Raw genomic sequence first — 22,265 nt, forward strand, 5'->3', positions numbered from 1 at the left:
ATTACGAAACATTCAAACTTGAAGCTTTCAGAAAAAATCAAGCTTTTCCTCTGTTTTATTTTTGTAGTTTCATCTAATCCGATTAATTTCGTGCGGAGTTTTTTGTAATTTTCAAATATTTTTGCTCAGCTCCTGACTATTAATTTAAGTTCTCAACGTAAATCTTCTATAATGCAGAAGATATAGCACAAAAACCATTCTAATCTCAACATTTCAAAGGCCTTAGTAAAATGTAGAAACTTAAAAAACTGTCACAATTTTTGGTTTTGTAGTGATATTATGTGCTGTAATTATTAACTATTTATAATTGTTTTTGTTTGAAGCTCCTATCTTTTTCAAAACGAAAATTATAAGCAAAAAGAATAAGCAGAAGTTTCGTGAAAATTCGTTAAAATTTCTGTGACTCGAAAGCCCTTGAGATTTGGCACTTAGTCCGGAACAAAAGTTTTACCCATATTTGGCCCTCTAATGAATGATGTACATATGTTGATGTACACTTTTCTGAATCACCCTGTATATCCATATATTTATTATATATGTACATGTTTTGCAAATGTATACTTGTAGGCTAAAAAAAAAACCCACATCCATATACAATTACAGGGCGATTCTGTGAATCGTACTTATAATTCGTGGAATTAAGAATGAATAAAACATTTTGTTTACAAATAGATTTTGAAAATTTTAATAAATACCTGGCTCATATTTTCAGAAAATAAAAATATTTACGTGTTAAAATTTTTAATATACCTAAAACTATTTTCTTTCCAAAAGAAATAGGTCTTTTATACAACAGGTTTTAAAAAATTGTTTAGAAAGGCATTAAAGGTTTCGCAATTTTGTGTTGCATTTGCTTTTAAGATGGTTGGGGCTAAAAGTTCTGAAAAATTGAGAAATTTCTTCTCGATTTCAGAAATTCACCAGGAATGCAATTTCAAAAATTAATGTAAAGTACAAATATTGTAAATTTAGTGAAATAAAGAGCTTCAAAACTCTAATTCTAAGCAAAAATTTCAACCATTTTTTGATTATAATACTCGTACTTGTACTCTTTTACGAAATCACCCTAGATATACATTTTTTCCGCCGATTATCTTTACAAATATTCTATAATCGAGCATAAACATACCCATATATAATTTTATTGTATTTTAATATCTTTTCAAATATAAAAATTGAATATTTTTTTTTTATTTTATTCTGTTAAACATTTATTGTATACTCGTATAATATATAAAATTACAATTTTTTTTTTCTTTAAAATAAATATACATAAATCCATGTGCATATATACATATTCGTATATTTAGGACATAAATTTAATATAGACCCAGGGAAAACTGATTTTTTATTAGTTTCGTTAAAACGCTTTTGAAATCAGCATTGTCCATTTTACATCCATTAAACTGGTAAAACGTTTAATATAAATGTATATATGGTAATGAAAGATACAAGAGAAGACTAAGTAGTGTGATGAATACGAGAATAAGATTTTTTTTTTATTTTAATCCGTATAATTTAAAATGAGAAAAAATAGTTAGTAAATTGCACTCATTGCTCCTTTTAAAATCATTTTTAACTAATACACAATTTATGGAAAATTTCTTTATTCTAAAAATAAAGCACAATTTACTACACGTTCTCATTGCTTTTCCTTCATCTTTTAATATAAGGATTTTACACCGCAGTAATAATTTGATTCATCTTTGTTTTTTCTTTTCTCATTTTTTTATGTTTTTGTTTTCTCAAGTAAAACTACTAGTTATTCTATATTCAATAGAAAGAATTTTATATAAAATAAGAAGAAAGATATAAAAATTACTTAGAAGGTTTTTTTTTTACTATAAAATATAATAATGAGAAAATTAGAAAAAAAAAATAATAAAAATAAAAAAAAAAGGATAAAAATTATTTATGATATTGTAATTACTTTTCCTCCTCCTGTTCTACAAATATATAAGAAGGTGATTAAATACTAAGTAATTAAATAAGCTAGGAAAATTTTATGCTATGCTGAAAATGAAGAAAATTTTCTAATAATCTACAACCAAACTAAAAATTTTTTTGATAAAATGCAGGATATTTGGATTAAGAATTGTGATTAAAATAACAAAAAAAAATATTCGTAGTAATTATAATTTATCGCATCCCTGCAGCAAAGGTGTATATACTCCAAAAATGGGATTTTTAGGGTTTCAATATAATTAAAAACTTCAAATATTAATTTATCAGTTGTATAAAATGCGTTGAGAGAAACAACCAGACATGCAGGGCGACTATGCTCAGAATATTCCGGTCATATGTGAAAACAGTTCTGATATATGGTACATAAAAAGATAACGGACAGAGGCTCAAAATAGTATGCTAAATATTCTGGGCAAAAACTATTACTAATGAAGAGCTCTGGATAATAATAGGCGAGAAGCTTGTCGTCAAAAAAATACGAAGGAAAAACACTTTAAGGAAACCCATATTACCCGAATTACCTTAAAGCATAGGGCTAGACTCGAAATACCCTCAAATGTGCCATATCGTAATTATAAAAAACTAAAAAAAGAGGCATGTTTTTAACATCTTTGCGAACAACTGGCTCTATTTCAAACCAGAAATTTCGGCCAAGCGAAAACGACAGAGCTATAGAATTAGCATAGAAAACTAAATAACTTCAATTTACAAAGATTCCTTTGGAAAACTGATTGCCTTAGATGGGTTACCAATAATCGTTGAATACAACAATGAAGTGTTTCTCTTAGTAGCAAAATTAGTGCAATACTACTAATTAGATGTTACACTAATGATTACTATATGATATAGATCCTGCCTTCAAACATTCAAGATCTATACTACTCTAAAAGTTTTATATTTATTTATAAAAATATTCAGTTTTTACAACACGCAATATATAGGCAATCCAAATAAAAAGTGTCGTTCTCATTCGAATCCATAATATTATAATCGAGAAAAACTATATTGATTGTTAACGTTAATATACACATTATTTACAAGAATTTTATAAAAATTTCAATCTTGCTTATCTATATTAATAAATTTTTTCCAATTTTATTGTCTTTTTTTTCATATAATATAAAATACAACTCTACCTTTAATTCTCTTGTGGCTTTGAGCGTCTTGTGACACAAAATTCAATTTCATGGTTTAATTGAAAAATATCAGAAAAGAAATATAAAAATTCTTTAACTAAAAACACAAGTCTTGAATAAAATAGTTTTAACAAGAAAAAAAAAATAATGAGAATTTTTTGTTTTTAATATTATAAAAACCACCATCTTATATATTTAGAAAAAAAAATCACTACCAAGAATAGAATACAAAAAAAACAATAGGAAAAAATGACAAAAAAAAGAAAAATTTTTTTTTTTGTTTTGCCTTACCTTCTGTGGGGGATGAAAATCTTCCATTTCTATTAATTAAGTCATGCTGTTGTTCTAATAATGAATTAATTGAAAGTCTGTGGAGAATGTCTGCACCAGTAAGTGATCGAACATCAGAACTTTGGCAATCATTTTGATTGAACTAAAAATATACAAATAAAATGAAAAAGTTTATTTTTTATATATTATTATAAAAAAAAAAATTAAAGATTTATTTTTGCTTAATATTTGCTTAATAACGTTTTTATATTAAGTAATTTTTTTAAATATCTTAGAAAATACAGAAAAATTCAATATGATTTTGGATGAGTGGCGAATTTTTTAATAAAACACGCTTCAATGAACGTTTCAGGTTTATTGCTTATAGAAAATTTCTGAATAAACAACCCAAGTTACCCTTACAAATTGAATTTATTTTGAAAAGCTTTATGTGAATCTATCCAGAACATTTAATACTGAGTTTTTGGGTGTTAAATGAATTTTATATGAAAATTGTAAAAACATACTTTATTCAATTAGCGAAGTTGTTCAAAAATTTTTAAGGATTTTTATATTATTATTACAACAAAATAATCAGGGCTTGTAAGTTTAACATAGATAACGAATGTGACAGTTTGGTGTTATGAATGGCGAATTCGCCAGTTACTTTGCGAATTTCACAAAATCTACAGAATGAAAATATGCTTTGTCAAGTGATCAATTTTGTCAAAACTAGAAAATTAAATGTATTTTGACTACTATTTCGTAAAAAAAAAATTGCGAATATATCTATTCGCCATACATAGTACAAAATGTTCATAAATTCACAAACTCAAAAGAAAAACAGAAATTAGCGGCGAATTCGAAATAAAAAACAAGCCATACTACAATTAATGTGAAATTTTATGATGCAAGTATTATATGTTCTCCTATAAGTATGCAATAAATTATTAACATGTACACATTTCATTGAAATACCCGTAAATATTTTTTTTACATTAACAACTATTTAAAAATTTTTAATTGTTACATTTTTTTTTTATTCGTTCCCTATTTCCGTCAAATTAATTTGAGTTCTATACAAAATTGCCCCAGTTTTTCATTAAAAAAATATTCTTAAATATTTTAATTTTTACATTCTATATATTTACAAAAAGTTAATGATAATTTATATAAAAGTGAATCACATATAAAATTAGTCGTGATTGTTACGATGAAATGAGGGTCAAGTAGGTTTTATTTTCACTAGAATATTATATACAGTGTATAGTGATGATAATATTGTCAATAATTATAATGAGAGAAAGAGAACAAAATACACATAAGTGACAATTACCTGTTCTATTCAAATTGAATTGCAATTGTAAAACAAAAAAAAAAAACAAATAAAAACAAAATATTTTTTTTTTTATATTTAATTTCCATATGACATACGAAGGTAAAAATCACTATACAATCGAAAGTATTTACAATTTACACATATAGAATATTATTTGTAATGTGTAAAAATTAAGAAGATTTGATTTCTGTTATTTCTCCTTCAATAAAAAAATATTGATTTTCAGGAGCACAAAAACAAAATGAACAAGAAAGCAGTAATGATTCTAAATAGAATACAATACCTTTCTAGTTAATTTCCTTGAATTATAAACATGCATTTGAAAAATATTAAAAAAAATAATGGTAAAAATTAAAAACAATAGAATCTAAATATATGCACTCATTTCCCCCCTTGTACAAATTTACAACCTACTCTTATATTATACTGAAAGAGATGACCTTAATTCAAGTCAATGATTAAGAACTAAAAAATTAAGTGTGCATTGAAAATATTAATATGAATTTGTTTTTTATTTTTATTTTTAACATGCAAATTCATAGTGCAATTTTTAACATTTTATTTTTAAATTTATTTACAAAAAAAAAAAAAGATGATGAAAATTTTCACAAGAAAAATAAATAGGAAAAATTTGTTGCATTTAATGTAAAATTATTGAATTTAAATAAATTATGTTTTGTATATTTTGGAAGTTATTTAATAATTTTTATATTTGCAGATAACAAAATGTGAATTACAATAATTTCCGATTGACTACTTATCCTGTTGATAAAATTTGGGCAGCTACGAAAGTACCAAATTTTTAATTGATCCTGTTATAATTGAGCTATAACAAACAATTATGTATAATATTTTGTAAACCCATACACTTGACATACAAAAAATTATTCTAATTCAAAAAAAAAATTCGAACAATAACAAAACACAAAGACTATATTGAAAGGGTGAACATTAATTGGACTATATTTGTAGACACGATATTCCTGAAACTTTTGGAAATATTTTGTGGAGAAATAAAAGTAATGCAAAAGTCTTTCATTTTGGAAAAGAAAAGGTACATGTTAATAAAGCACAATACTGCGTAATAAAGATTAAAAAAGTTTGTTTTTGCTTAAAAAGTACTTTGTTTTAGTTAATTTTCTAAGGTTTTGACCGCAGTTTTCGCTTGATAGACATGTTATTTCTAAAATTTTTATGTTATATCAAATTGAAGGGCAGAATATGGGGCTCCTTTTCCTGTGAAAAAAACGATATGTTAATATTATGGAATTATCAGTAAATGACGGTTAAACGAAAATGTAGAAAACAAATTTTTAACAAATTTTGACTTTGCACTTGAATATCTCTGAAACTAAAAACATCTTTGCAACCGCTAGTAAACCATTAGAATGAGGATTTCACTAGCTTTAAAATGTGTACAAGATTGGATTTAGCTGTTACATTTCCTGAGTTATAAATAAAAATGTGAAAATCAGACGGTTTTTGCATGTTTCAACTTTGAGGCGCCATATCTCGAGAACAAGGGCCAAAAAAGAAAAATGTCATTAGGTGTTTTTTGTTCGTCTGCATGCATTCTATCACCTTGCTTCGGGAATACCACTGAGTCCCGGAAACCCTGTATATTATCATTGTGTATATAATGTATAGTCCTATACAGAAGACAATTTTTATAATTAAACAACAAACAACTTTTTTGAGGGTCGCTAGTAATTATAAATTTTTTAATTTAAAACAGCGCTTACTCAAAAAAAGTAGTTATATTGTGTAATTAGAAGTTGCCTTCTGTATAGCATACTATAAAATTATGTATGCATGTATGCATGAATGTGACATTAAATGTCAAATTTCTGTGTTTTATTTAACGCTTTCTTATTGTCATAATATCTTCTTTACACAGAATTTTCAATTATTTCTCAAAAATCTTTTTATGTATTTTCGGGAAAAAGATGCCGAAATATTGAAAATAATCGGATTGCAACTTTGAATTCGCATATAAAACGGGATGTTTTGATCGCATATTTCCTTGACATATTAAGAAGACGCTAAAGCTGGTTTTCTAATTAAATTCATAATATTTAGTATAGTGATTAATCTATAAAACACAACACAAAAATTTAAAAATGGGGGAGGTTTTTAATGAAATTCATTAACCTTATCCTTTTTGAATGAATAAATCTAATTTTATACATAGATGGTCATCAAAAGATCATTTTATTTAACATACTTTTTTGTGTTTTTAAATCTTAAACATTCTTAAATTTTGTTTTTATTTTACGTTACTTTCAACATATGCTGTATAGGCTGAACGTGTGCCTATAAAAGCTAAGCACATAAAGGTTAAAATTTTGTGTCTGCTCAAAAATAAAATTTCGTAACAGTTAGCTTCGTATAACTATAAATTTGATTTATTTGACAAAGTAAATCAATTTATAGTTATAGTTAAAGCGTGCTTATTTGACTATAAAAAAAAAACAAATATATAGGGGAAAAATAGTGATCGCGTTATTTTGCGGAAATTTTATTTTTAACAGTTAATTTTTTAAATGTATTTAATTGTACTATATGTTTTCTTCTGCTTCTTTCTAACTAGAATGTCGGAAGTAGAAGCAAAAGTTCGTTTTAATTAATTTTTAACGAGCGCTATAAACTCATTTATAAAAAAAAAATATTGCAATTGTAAATTATGAATTTTTGTATATGTTTTCATATACCATGAAGAATTATTTTTTACTCTTTATAAAATCAAAATATTAAATCAAATTTAACAGTAAGATGGTGGTGTACAAAAAGGTATTGAAGCGTTTATTTCTTACATTAACTTTTTATTTAATTCTTTTCTTTTTTCTATAATGCAAAATAATCTCTTCTAAAATATTTGTTATTTTTATATGTGCTCATAGAAAGAAAATAAATTTGTGCAAATACTGTAATTTAATTAGATCACGATCAATGTTTCAATGTTATGAAGATTTACAATATATATATACATATATATATATATGTATATATACATTATATATATATATATAATGTGAATGTGTATACAAAATTTGTTCATTTTAACACAATATACTAGCTAATAAAAAGTACAGAGTAATTAACAGACTTCTTGGTCTATAACATTTCATTCATTAATTAAAGCGTGCGTGACATTACGGATATATGGGGTGCATATAAAATTACAAAAAAAAAGAAAATAATCTGCCTTAATTCAGTATATTTTTATAGTATAGTTCTGTGAGCTATATAATATTTAATATTATTTATACATGATACACCTATAAATTAATTGACGCTTCTTTAAGGTGCTATGAGCTTATTTGCAACATGATCAATGCAAATTATTAAGCATTCAGTTTATCAAATGCCATACAATCTAATATACAACTTATACAAAATAATATAGTTCATAAATAATATTAAAATTAGAGATTTAGTAAGAAAATTATGATTGTAATCGTCTTTCACGAAATTTCACGGTTAATAATTCACCCATATATTTAAGAAAAAAAAAATTAAAAAAAAAAAAACCGTTATATTTATTAAATTATTAATTTATAACTGTTTATTTTCATATTTAACAGTTTGATAATTAGAAACGATGAAAAATGGTGAACGTATTCTTATTTTTCAATTATAGTACATATATGTGTGTAATGTATGTATACTTTTCTTCAATTTTCATTATTTTATCTATGTTAAAAATACTAAAGTTTTCCATAAATATTTGAAAATTTTAAGATGTTGTAGATTTTGTATGCTTACATTTCTAAAAAATAACTTTAACATTACAGGAAATTTTGTTTGAATCAAAAAGCGTTGAATCAAACCAGTGTTTTGTGAAGTAACACTTTTCCCTAGAACAGGTGAAAATATTTAAAATCTAGCTATTATTTAAATTCTTTTCTTAATATAAAATTATTGCATACATTCAGGATTAGGAAAAGGGTTATTGCATACATTTAGGATTAGGATAAAATAAAAGCGAATTAAAATAACTAATTGCATTTCATTCAGAATCCAAATACATTTCGTCCAATAGTGTATATTTTTTGTAAGAACTATGACGCAGACGTTTGAAAATTTGGAGAAAATCTGAAATTTTACCATGAAAGGGTTCCCGATTCTAAGAAAGTATTAAAAATTTTTATATGAAACAATTTTAAACAGGTTTAAGCTATTTAATATTGAAATGATAAGCAATTAATAATATTAGAGCTTGAATTTCAAAAAAATTTTGATATACATACAATTTTTATTTGCTTTTAAGTCAAAATTCTCCGTTTTTCAATTACCGACTTTTGCATTTTTTCTCAAACTATCGACTGAACGTCCCACTTTCAAAAACAAAGTGAATATATTTTGTATACATTTTAGAAGAAAAGGAGATACAAAATACCGAATAATTCTTCTCACTATGAGATATAATAGAGACAGTACTCAAATATATGATAATTACTCAAACTCTTCTCACTTACCAAGTAAAATAGCGAAATAGACGATCAGGCCCATAATTATTTAAATTAAACCAATTTTTAAATTCACAAAATATACTCGTATTAATTTAATATTGAGGGTTCATATTACGAGTATTTCAATGAGAATAAAAAGTTAAAATAAAATTGCGATCATTGGTGGATCATCTTCCGAAAACTCTAACGTTTCTATGCAATCTGATTTACAAAATCATTCTTACTTAAACGCATTTTTTATCAGATTATTAATTTTAATTTTGATATTGAAAACAAATCTGGGATTGAAGGAGAAAATATTTATCCGATTTAAATCTTGCTCAAATCATAATATCCAACACATACGCATAGGTCTATTTTTATAAAATAGGCTTTATTTTTTATTTTAATAAAATATTTTTTTTTTTAAATAAAATTCAATTTATTTTTTATTTTTCCATTCTTATTTTTTTTCCGGAAAAGAAGAAAAAATCCTTTCACTTCATCTATTCTGATTATCTTCGGTTTTTCCTTTAATATTATTATTTTGCCTTTTTGAGATAACACTAAACATCAACACCAGAAAATATTTTCAATCCAAAAAAAAAAAAAAACAGAGGAAATATATAATTGGAAGAGTACCTATACTTCATATATTTTAACCATAAGTGCAAAAGAGAGATAAATATTGTAGAAAAAAAATCCAATTTCAAGACTATTTGGAAAATCTTTAATTACATTACATCACATGACAACTTAATATAAAAGAATTGAATTCCAAGGATTTTTGGACATATTCTTGTGTCTTGACTTTTCTACTCAATCTTTCAGCAATTTTATTTTATTTTTTTTTTTTTACAATATAACATTATATAACAGCTACATAGTAGACTAGATAGGAAGGGAAACAATTTTTCAGCTCATATGCATGTAAACCGTAGGAAATTTTTTTCTTTTTCTAAATTTTGTTTTTATTTTTTTTTTTTCAATTTTTTATCAGTGTCGTTTCACACAATTTCTATATATGGTGCATTTTATTTAAATATTGAATTTAATAGCAGCAGTTTTACATTTACAGTTTATAAAGGAAGCAATAATTAAATTTAAATTAACTCTAATTATGGTATTGGAAAGGAAACTAAACATATCGTTTATATAGAATTATATCGGGAATGTTAAAATGAAACAGCGTAATATACTAAATTTATTATATGAATATAAAAATGTGAACTTTTGTTGACTAAACGACTTAATACTCATATAACCATTTAAAGAGGGAACAAAATTTTTAAAACCAAACCAAATAATGTAACGTCGTATATCCACTGATTATTCTCATATTGGGACCTCAGAATACTGTACAGAATCAATTTTCAAGCATATCACTAAGTAAATGTTGCAAAGTTTTAGAACACATTTTCAGCTATATATCATACAATATTTTCAAAAAAAATTTTCGAACAAATATTATAAGACTCTTTTCTTCGATTTGCAATGGAAAAAATATATATTTCTGAATTTGATTACGTTCAATAAGAAACTTGCAGCTAGTTTTGTTATGAAATGCTCCTTACTCAACGGTTTGCATTTGTTGAAGGTTCCTGTTTCATTCAAAAACCTACGTAAAATTTAGGTTTATAATTTTCACAACAGTTTCAGCAAATTGTGTACGAATTTTTATGTTAAGAGCTACTACACTGTTTTATTTTATTGTCATCCAAAAAAAAAAAGAGAAAATCGTAACCAAAAGAACCCCGATGTATATACATATATTCTTTTACCTACATATATATATATATATATATATATATATATATATATATATTTGTATGCTTGTATTTATATATATATATATATATATAAATACAAGCATATTCATAGAAGTGCATTTATTACATTTTCCAGCAAACAACTGTATTTTTTCTCATTTTAAACACATTTTATAGTGCATGCATAACTTCAAGAATAATTTGGGAAAGAGAGAAAAAAAAAATATTCTCATTTTTGTATACCTTTTCGTTTCATTTTATTTCAATATCGGTTGCATAATAGTTGTAATACGAATACGAATTTTCTCGGGTTTCAGTTGACTCTGTTGAATTTTTGTTTTTTTTTTTTCTTGTATTTTTGTTTTTATGTGCAGTAGCAAATTCTATTCGAGAATTTTCTTCGTTTTTTTATGATTCTTGATTTTCGTTTTTTTTTTAGTTTGCGGAACACAATAGTAAGACGATTTTCTTAAAAAAAAAAATAGTAATGATAATAATAATAATAATGAAATAATAGGAAGAAAATGTACATATTTGTTATATGAAGACCATAATATGAAGGATATATACGAAAGGATACAAGGAATGTATATGCTGAAGAAGTTGGCTCTCGCTGGATAGCTAAATGGCTCGTTGGTATAGTTCATTCATTTTTTATAATTTTTTTTTTGTTATTTTTTTTTGTTGGTTTAATATTTGGATTGTAATTTCTTTTTGTTACTGGGCTTTTGTTTGTTATATATTCTTGTATACCAATGATGATGATCACCAAAAAACCAAAAAAAAAAGAAATAAAAACAAAATGTAAACAAACATAAAAAATAATAATAATGATAAAAAAATATGTCCTCTTTTATACTGAATTTGAAAACTTCTGTTAAGAAGGATAATGATAATAGTAAATACAAAATAATGAAAAAGAAACAAAAATTTTTAAAGAAAGAGATTAGGAATACCGTATCAACTTATTGAAGCAACTGTTCTCTAATAATAATAATAAAAAAATTAAAATTAACAGTTGATTTTCTTGGGTACTTTCTTACCCACATTTATAATTTTATAATGAAACATGCATTTATAAATAATTTAACAAGATAATTGAACAGTTGTTTTTTTAATCATTGAAAGCTATTAAATAAAATATTAATAATTTAGAATAAAATTTTGATATTAATTAGGCTATAATGAAATTAGATGATAAGGTAGCAGTTTAAGGAGCAAAATACTCTCGAAAAATAGACTCGTTAGACAATTTAGCTTCTTATTTATATATAGATCGGAATCGTACAACTCTAATAGTAATATTTTTGGCTAGTGATAATGGAAACCTTTTAGCGAAAAATTAGGCGACAACGATTTACAGGAAGAATTAGACAAAATTGAAGACACCTTAAAAAAATAATTATTAATTGATTAACGCCAAGAAGAAGCAGGCAATTTTCACCCAAATCAAATTTGAAATTATAAATCAGATCTGATTCAAGACTTAAAAAAATATTTGTTGTCTGTTGCCTAGATTTTTAACCCAACTTATTTTTACACAAGAAAATTACTAATGTTGTTAGAAATATGCTAGAATTCAACAAAAACAAATTGTTATTTTTATTCAAATCCGATCATTTTCAACATTGTAAGAAAACTTAAATCTACTCTTTCGTAATTGTAAATTGGAGGGGGGAAGCACTAGCACATAATAGCAGGAAAATTAATTTCGTACATATTCGGTTCTTCGGATTACCTAGATCTATTCCTAATCTTAATATATTAGAAATTTTTAAGAAAATTTGACGAAAATAAAATAATTTGTTAAGTTTTTAAGACAAATTAAAATTTAAATAAAAAATAAATAACACCGGCAGCACTGTTTTTGCATTCAATAAACTAAATGAGAATGTTTCTTAATATGAGAATGTTTTTTAACAAAGAGAAGAAGAGAATATAAAAGAATAGTAACGGAGACAAAATGTAAATGTGTAATACAAAAAAAAAAAAAAAAATGTACTCATGAACGTTTGAAAAATTCAATGAGGCTTTTCTTTCCTTCTTTATTTCGATTATTTTTCTTTTTTTTTTCTTCTCTTCTACTTGAATGCTAAATAATTTTTCCTTTTTCATTTTGTAATCAACAAAAAAATGAAAGAAAATCGCAAAAAAAAAGGAGACAGATTCTTAAGGAAGCATTCTTTTTCTAATAGTTAAAAACGCTATATTATAATAGGTTGTCAAACGATTATTCTACATTAATACATTAAAAAAAAAAAAAAAAGAAGTAAGCTGTATGTGAATACGAAAGAGCAAAAAAAAAAAGAAGAAAAAATATAAAAATTTTCTGAATCTTGGGGGTGTATGATATTGAAAATGGCAATGATGACAATCACATCTTTGCTTTTTTTTCTTCTCTTTTTTTTAGATTTTTAAATATTTTGTTAGCTATCTATATCTATGTATATATATATAAGTACATGTTAGGGATAAATGATGTACCCACCATAAAGAAAACATATAATGTACATAGGTAAGTATATATACATATATATAGGGTATATACTGAAGTACTTATTATCTATACATGAGAAGGATCATGAGAACATCCTGAACCATCTAAAAATTGTTTTTTGATAGTGAGCTCAATGTTCATAGAAATTTAGTTGAATTTTAAAATCCGCTGCCGACTATATTCAACTGTTGTTTATTGTGTTTGGTTTTTTTATTTTTATGCATTTTTTTTATGCATTTCTACATTATTTTGCTTTAATTTTTTTTCTTCTTTTCTTTTTTTTTTGCCTAGATATTTCCAAACTATGTTTCCTTTTTATTTCGTTCTTTTTGTTTTTTTTTGCTGTTGTCGTTTTTTACTAGACTTTTTATTTTCTACCCGTTGACTATGAAGTTACCATGTAATAGAGTTCTGCTGGTCTTTTAGTACGAAAAAAAAAAAGAGGCATTATTTTCATCATTTCGATTTTGTTTTTGATTTTTTCTGTTTTTCCTCTCCGTTTTTTTGTTGTTCTTTTCTGTTAATAGACTCACTTTTTCGATTACACAATGAATTTGTTATATATGAACAAATTTGTGTATATAAGAGCTTGTATACCGTTATACACAAGTATTATTAAATGCACTAATATATTTAAAAAAAAAATATGGTTTAAAGTTTTTATTGTAAAAAAAGTAAGTATATTACCAAGTATGTGTATTATATTTACATACATACATTTGTACATATATAATGCATATATTCAATTTTTTTTTTTATTATTAAATTACTTTTCTCTTTTTAATTTTTCGCCTTGTTTTTTCTTTGTGCCTTTTTCGTTATTAAGAGCTTTTCACGTTATCTTTTCTTATCCCGTATAAAAACACTTTTCGTTTTCCAATTCTTATATGCGAATTGTTTTCGTTTTCATTTTTGATTTTTGATATGAAAAAATTTTTAAATTAAAATAAGATTTAGCTTATTTTATTAACAATATAGGTAAAATCTTATTTAAAAATTTTCTTTATAAAATTGTCAATTTTTACTACAAATGTATTAATGTGGTTGTTTACGAACATTCGAATCGGATATTTATTATACAAGTGTGGACATTTTAGAATTTATTTTTGTTGTAAATAACAAGACAAATTATATAATAAGCTGCATTAAATTAATGATGAACTTTTATAAATTAACCATAGTAGTTTAATTTGCGTAAAATACGATTTCCTTATTCTTTTTTCTTGCTTCTTCTGTTGTAAATGCGGCGGCCCAGACAAAATTTTTGAAATAGGAGAAGAAAAGAACAAAAAAAAAATTTTTTTTTTTTTCAGGATTATATTAAATGCCCATAAGGTATTTAAGGTATTATAAAAAATAATCCATAAGGTATTACAAAAAAAAAAAAGGAAAAAATTTAATTATTGTTAGACAATTTTTTTTTTTTTTTTAACTTATGTAAGTCTAAAAAAATTAAAATTTATTAAAGATGATTTTTGGTGAATAAAAGATTTTTTTAATGTACTTAAATATTAGTTTAAACAATTTAATAATACGCTTTGTAAATACATTTAGAAAATATTTCAGAACAAATTAGAATTTCAGTTGATTAAGCATTGTACATATTATTTAAGGAATATTGAGTGTTCTCTATGTGCAATATTTATGTTCTCTTTATTAAATTCGAAAACCATTTGTAAATCATAGGTTTTTTGAAAATAATTTCAGCACTTGCAATGCTTGTATTCTTGCCTTATTAATTTGTGAATTTTAACGAAAGTAAAAAAGTATTCAATACAGAATCAGTTGAAAGGATTAAAAATATATTTCTTTTCTTTTATGGTTTTTAGTCTTATTAATTAAATTAATATAATATTAATTAAATGACATAGATTCAGAATATTGTTAAAACACAAAAATTCAATCGAAATTTGTTCATAGAACTTTAACTTATTAGCTACATAGTTTTAAGATATGAAATTTTGACTGCTTATATAATTTTTTGATAAAATATCAAATTTGAGTCAAGTAAAATCAAGTCAGGAGAATTTTCAGGCTAATAATAGATAATAATTAATAATTTAGTATCCTTAAGCTTCGTACAAGGTTCACATTTTACAATAACAAAGAATTGCATACTTTAAGGGGCGTTTTTACTTAATATGTAATATTTCTTACGGAGTCTGTTTAATTTGCCCCCTTATGAGAGTAGGCTTCAGCTTTTGGATTTAAGGTCACTTCGTTTGCTTTTGTAGAGTGGTTCCGTATAGTTTTCATTCATCAACTTATTGTGGGTAATATCGCCGCCCCGGCTTTATTGGGTGGGGTTTCTTACAGGGAGAATCCCAGCAACTTCAGGCCGGTCGAGCTTTTCAATGTTTCGCGTCATAGTACGAATTATCAAATGCACAAACTGGTGACGAGTATGTTGCTCGAAATTAACTTGTATTCGCGTGATTTTTGTGTGACATAAGTAAGAGTGCTTAAGGCCAGACAATACAGTAGCATTGAGTTTAATTTATTCCAAGTTTATGTGATGCTTCCTACTAACTCGCCGTACAGTAGTCCTCCCCATTTTTCGTTCCTTTCCCTTTCCGTCTATAAAAGATGATGATTTTTAGTTTTAGTTACGGATAGCCACTAAGTGATAAGTTGGTTTTTTCAATTCTTCAAGTGACCTTTCAATTCTTACTGCTAAATAACGCACGGTGAAGTAGTATCCCTCTTTGTTTTACTTTGACCACCAATTCACACATTTAATAATGAGGTGCTTTTTGTATTGACAAAATTTACACAAATATAATCAGCGTCAATAGCGCAAGGCACAAATATTTTCTGCTAAAATTCTCTTCATAAACGAATTTTTAATTAGTTGGCTCTTGCCAATAGAGATTACATTTTTTTTAGCGAAAATTAATGTTGAACTTCGAAAACAAAAGTTTTAAATTAATAAAATTAATTTCGAAAATTTTGTCATACTGGTATTTGTCAGACCTATTCTAAAAAGAGAAATTAAGAACATTTTTTATTTATATCAAAATCATTCCACTCAATAAGCTTTAAGGGTATCTTTTGCAGCACTTTCTTACGAAATTTTAAATATCTATTGACCCTTAATATCCTTTTTATAACTTTCATCCTTCATCTTTTTATTTTGTACTCATTCTCTATATAACAATCGTTAACAACCGTACATGACAGGTTCTTATATATATGACAACCGTATTTAACTGCAAAAGGATTACAAAAAAAAAAATAAAATAAAATTTTTAAAGTTTCCAATCCCCCAGTTGCTGCTCTTTTTTTATTATAAGCAAAATTGAAAAAAGAAACAAATTGACTTTATGTCACAATACAAAAAATTTGATTTGTGTCAATTAAAAAAACAAAAATAGAAAAAAAAATTCTTATTTTTCTTTGTATTTTTATTTTGTAAAATGTTAGTAAACTTTTTATAAATAAAGAAATCTTAAGAATTTTTCAACATTTTCAATCGAGCTTAATAACAGAAAAACAAAAAAACAGAGAAAATTCAACAGTCGGAAAACTAAAAAACAAAAAAAAAATTAAGAAAAATTGAAAAACTAAGGAAACAAAAAAACAATCTAAGAATTATGCCTTCCTTATTAATTGCCATTCATTTTATGACATGTTGATATGCTCTATCCGCTCAGTGACACAACAACAACAATAGCAGCATGAAAGAAACTATCAAAAAGAAGAAAAATATAATTTTTTTTTTACTTGATTGCTATTTTTTTGTTATTATGGCAATTTTTTCTTTTCATGTTTTTTTTTTTTGTTGCCTCATCATCATAAGAGAAGAGCAACAATCATTTGTTGAATTTCGCTACTTTTTTTTTTCTCTTCATGTAATTTTTTTTTCTGCGTTTTTGCTTTTGTTTTTGTATTCAAAAACAATGAAATTTGGTATCCACAAAGTACATATTCAAATATGTATGCACATAAATATTTATGTATGTATGTATGAGCATCATAATTATATTTTATATACAAAAATGTATATAGATAGACACTGTTTTTTTTTTTTTTTTTGAAACAAAACAATTGCGTCCTTGTTTTCCTTATTTTTATGCATATCGCTATATTTAATAAACAACAACAAAAAAAAAAAAGCAACATATACAAAGAATAAAAAAAAAACAGAGAGAGAAGAAAGGAAAAAAAAATAGTTTACAAAATACCACAATAAATTTTGTTTAATTTCAAAATATAGAATATGAAAAAAAAAAAAATTGAGTGGGGGAAGAGCGGCAAGAAATGAGCAACAAAAAAAAAATAAAGGTTTTTCTGATGGCTTTTATAACAGTCAACAACAACATTATCATCATATTTTCTCATTTCATTTCTATATTTTGTAACTTTTAATTTTTCCTTTTTGATGTTTCTTTTTGTATATACACTTACATACATACACAGCGTATTTCGTCCTTTTCTACGTTAGTCTATTTTTTTTCACTTTGCAATATTTTTTTTTTTGTTTATTTGATTCTGTTTTAAGATACAACGCAATAATTTGTTTTAACGTTTGCAACGAGAATTTTTTTTTTTGAATTTTCTTATATTTAAAAAATATTTTTACAAAATGCTTTTAATTAATTCTATAGGAGATGAATTGAAAAATTTTATAGATTTTTCCAATCCTTTTCACATTTTTTTTAAATTTTCTCAAGTTCTACATTCTAAGAAGCGAAAACCGAGAGGTAAATCTTAAATATTCTTCGGTAACTTTTAATTATTTTTTAACACTTTTAAGCTTCAATATATCAATATAAGGCTAATGAGGCAATACGCAGGTGAAGAAGCTAAACATCTACAGGAATTTATATTTATTCTTGAAGAAAATATTTTAAATTTCAAGAAGACTGTCTAAAAATTTGCTATAACAGCTATAATAAAAACAGCTGTTTTAAGATTTGCTGATACGCAGTCAAAGTCTTACATCACCAAAAATTTCGATAGAAAACTAGAAAACTATTAATGCAATTTATGGAGCAAATTAAATTTTTAGAAAAATTTCCCTTGATCAGCGGATTTTTCTATATCATGCTCTGGTATATTCGAGACAACGGTTCAAGCTAAAGAAGAAAGTACAATAATAAATAATTTAAAAAACGAAGATCATATACAATAATAATAATCGTGATTTCCAAAATACAGTAAATATACAAATAATAAGCAGTGATCAAAATCATTTCATTCTTGATACAAATATACAAACTGTTGCCACAAATGTCATATTTAAAGTTATTATTTGGCAACAATTAAAATGTAAAAAAAATTTCATGTATATACAAAAAAAAAAATCTTCAGTTGTTCTTTATTTTCTTCCCGCAGTAACTACTGAAGTCATATATTTTGGAACAGTTTACATTGTAAAACTTCCTTTGTAAATATTATAATTGCCAGTTATACTGCATTTTGGAATTGGGGTGAATTATGCAATAAAAAGGCAGCAGAGAAAGTTTCATTTCAAATTGAGACTATTAAGCTTCTCTTATTTTTTTATGTTACCAATAATACGACTGAACAACTTAAAAAATTTTTTTTATCCTTTAATATATTTTTCTTTTATAGAAAATTTCAGACTTTCACCACATTTCCGATCTTATTTATTATGAACCAAATATTTATATATATATATATATATACACGTATATAAAATATGAATTTTATGATTATCTAGTTATTTTCAAAAAGTTTGTATACATCAACGTTTTTAAAATGTATATATACATATATAGAAAAAGTCTTCAGTATAAACATTCCTCTTATACATATAAACGCTTTTTAAGTCTAACATATTTTTTTTTAAATCTACGTTTATCATATTTTTAAGTACACAGACTGACAATAAGTATATATGCTTATATGATTACATCTACAGTACATTACCAGAAACAAATGTACATATACGGTATATACTTAAGGCTTTAAAACTTCAATAAAAAAAAATAAGTTTGGATTTAAAAAACTATTTACTTATCTATTGTTAACTTTGAAATAAAATATTATCTTTTATTAAAGGACGAGCAAAAAAAAAAAAAACAACGTAAACGTATAAAAAGGTAACCCAAAAATATAAGATATTTTGTATTATATTTCGAGTGGTAGACTTCTATTCAAGTAATTTTCTTACACTGTACATAATAATGGTTGATTGTAGTCGCATTTTATTAAAAAAAAAAAAAAGTGGGATAACAAAGACTTTGAAGGTAAGAAATTCTTTTACTTATATTGTACTATTATATCAACATTAAATATTTTCACGGACGAAATTGGTATATTATAAATTATAACAGAAAAATTAAAGTTTAGTAATAGATGAATTAAATATAGATATTGTTTTTTTTATGATTACATAAGACAACAATCTCATATTGTATAAGATTTTTTTATTTAGTGTACATTATTTTTATTTAAAGACTGTATATAATTTAATTATCTCAATATAACTTTGATAAATATTTGTGGGCATCAACAACTCAAAGAAAAATGGCGCGATACTTTTCACCAGAAAAAACTTCAGCTTTTATAATATTAAGTTGAACTTACATATCTTTTGTTCATTATAAAGAACCATAAATTTCGTTTTACCATACTAGGTATTTCTCAATGGGGCTGCCATAGAAACTCGTATAGTTCTGGTTTCCGAGAAAATACTCCAATAAATTGTTTAACCATTTAATAAGTTAAATTATTGTTTATTTTATAAAATTAGTTCCGCTCAAATAGAAAGGGCTTTTCGTGCCTAAATTTAGATTATATTACGCTTTTATTGAATTAAATCAATAAACAGAGGAATAAAAAAATCTTAAAAATTTCCAAATTGAACAATAATTTTCATATGCTTCGCAATATAGACCAAACACATATTACGCTTAAATCTTGTATTGCTCAACATTACAAACGTTTTCTGAAAATTTACAATAGCATTAAAATATAATTTGTAATGTAAGGTCACGAGTCAAAATGTTTTTTATTATCTAAATTTTTTAAGTTGGCAGAAATATTGACAGATTGTTATAACATTACAATTTGTCAATATAACAATCTTTTGATATAAAAACTAACATGTCCAATTTGTTAAATTAGATCCGTTTTTTATTTACACTGAAAAGTATATACCCTATATTTGTAAAATTATATATACATTTATATATGAAATTTTATAATCTAGAGTGAACAAACATAACTCAAATATTTATTTCTTGTTTGTTATTAAATCATGAAAATGACAAGTAAAATATTCGATAAATTTTGAAAATTATCGTAAATATATGTATATATACTTACATATATGTTACAAAATTGCATTAGGTAATTAAGAAGAAAAATCTGATATGATCAGCTCATAACCGAATGCAATGTATATTGGCTAGTTTAGCGAAAATATTACAGAAAATTATGAATATGCCTTTTGGATACTCCTTTCCAATTTGAAGAAAATTAGTAAACTTTTAGTTAAAATATCTTGAGTCATTTATTAAATTTTAAGAAATTCCATCAACTAGTTTCGTAAAAATGATAAATTTTGCCATAATTCGGTTTTCGAGCCCTGACCTTTCCAACAAAGAGTTATAGGTTAATTTTTTTACTCCCATTTAATGATTATTTCTCTTTAAAAATTGTTTATTTACTCTTCCTTACCATGTGCGTTCCCACCGAAAACTCCATATCCGAATATATTTGTGGATTACCCTGTCTTACACGCCAAAAACAATATTACCCATTTAATAAAAATGAAAAATAAATTCGACAAAAAAAACGCCATTATTGAGGTTCGATTTTGTGAGTTTTGACTTAAAGAGCAGCCCCTAGTTATATGCAATTTTTATTATACAAACAAAACGTTTTTGCACGGGTAAAATAATTTGGAACAGTTTACTGCACTGATTAACGTCAAATTTTTCAAATTATTTAAAAAAGATATTGAATTCCGTATTTTATACCTCAAATCAAGCCTACGTTAAATGTTATCCGTTTCGACAAGTCAATCTTGATATTTTATAATTCCAAACTGTGCACAATAGAACAGTCGACCCTTATGCTCGAATAAAGATAGTGAAATCAATTAAATAAAGACTCAATTTTGAGCAAGCACACATAGTTTAATTAATTAATAAAGTTGGGTCAAACCAATGGTTTGTATTGTAGCACTTTTCCCTTTAACAAGTGAAAATTCTGCTTTTAAATACAGTCTATGTATACCTATTACACTATTAAAATTATTTTCATTCATATACAAAACTATTTCTAGGATTGCATATATTTAGGATGAACCATTTATGCAATCTTTGAAATAAAGCAAAAATTAATATAAACAGGGGTTAACATAATGCTCGATTTTAAGGGTTAATTGTGTGAGTTAAGAAAAATAATTATATTTTTTAATGTCATGGAATTTACCGTTAACTTTTTGCGTTTATAGAAATTTGAAAAAGCTTGCGGTTTCAGAAATATAAGGTGTCAAAAATTCAAATTTTACAAATTTCAAGAGGCCATAACTTGAGAGGGGGTGGAGATGGAAAAAAATTTTCTTTTAACGAAATAAACTACTTTTTAATGTCTAAAAGCCCCTAAAATTTCAAGCTTCTACGGGCTGGGGTCTAGAAGAAAAGCGACATCAAAAATTTCGAAAAAAAGGACTGTAGATAACGGTAAATTTGAACGGCCATTTTGTTTTTCTAAAGTTTAACTATAGTATACCGCGATAGGGGAAGCAAGCAACTGCCTTTCTGCGTTTGTAAAATTTCAAAAATGCTTATGGTTTCATTGCAACAAATAGTTAAAATAGGCCATTTTTAGTGCTTTGGGGGGGTATAACTTCTATAGGGG

The 22,265-nt window shown here is 25.0% G+C and overlaps 1 protein-coding gene across 3 annotated transcripts in view; it reads right to left on the minus strand.

Moving 5' to 3' along the window:
• The window catches only part of LOC129614271 (cytoplasmic polyadenylation element-binding protein), an 84,592-nt gene that overhangs the window by 11,665 nt on the left and 50,662 nt on the right, over positions 1 to 22,265 (minus strand). For all 3 annotated transcript variants that reach the window (XM_055528800.1, XM_055528799.1, XM_055528798.1), the window contains one exon: positions 3,393 to 3,534. In XM_055528800.1, coding sequence (XP_055384775.1) covers positions 3,393 to 3,534 — 142 coding nt within the window. The remainder of the gene's footprint in view (positions 1 to 3,392; positions 3,535 to 22,265) is intronic.

This window comes from Condylostylus longicornis, unplaced genomic scaffold (assembly GCF_029603195.1).
Source record: "Condylostylus longicornis isolate FDR11 unplaced genomic scaffold, ASM2960319v2 ptg000107l, whole genome shotgun sequence".
Classification (NCBI taxonomy): Eukaryota; Metazoa; Arthropoda; class Insecta; order Diptera; family Dolichopodidae; genus Condylostylus; species Condylostylus longicornis.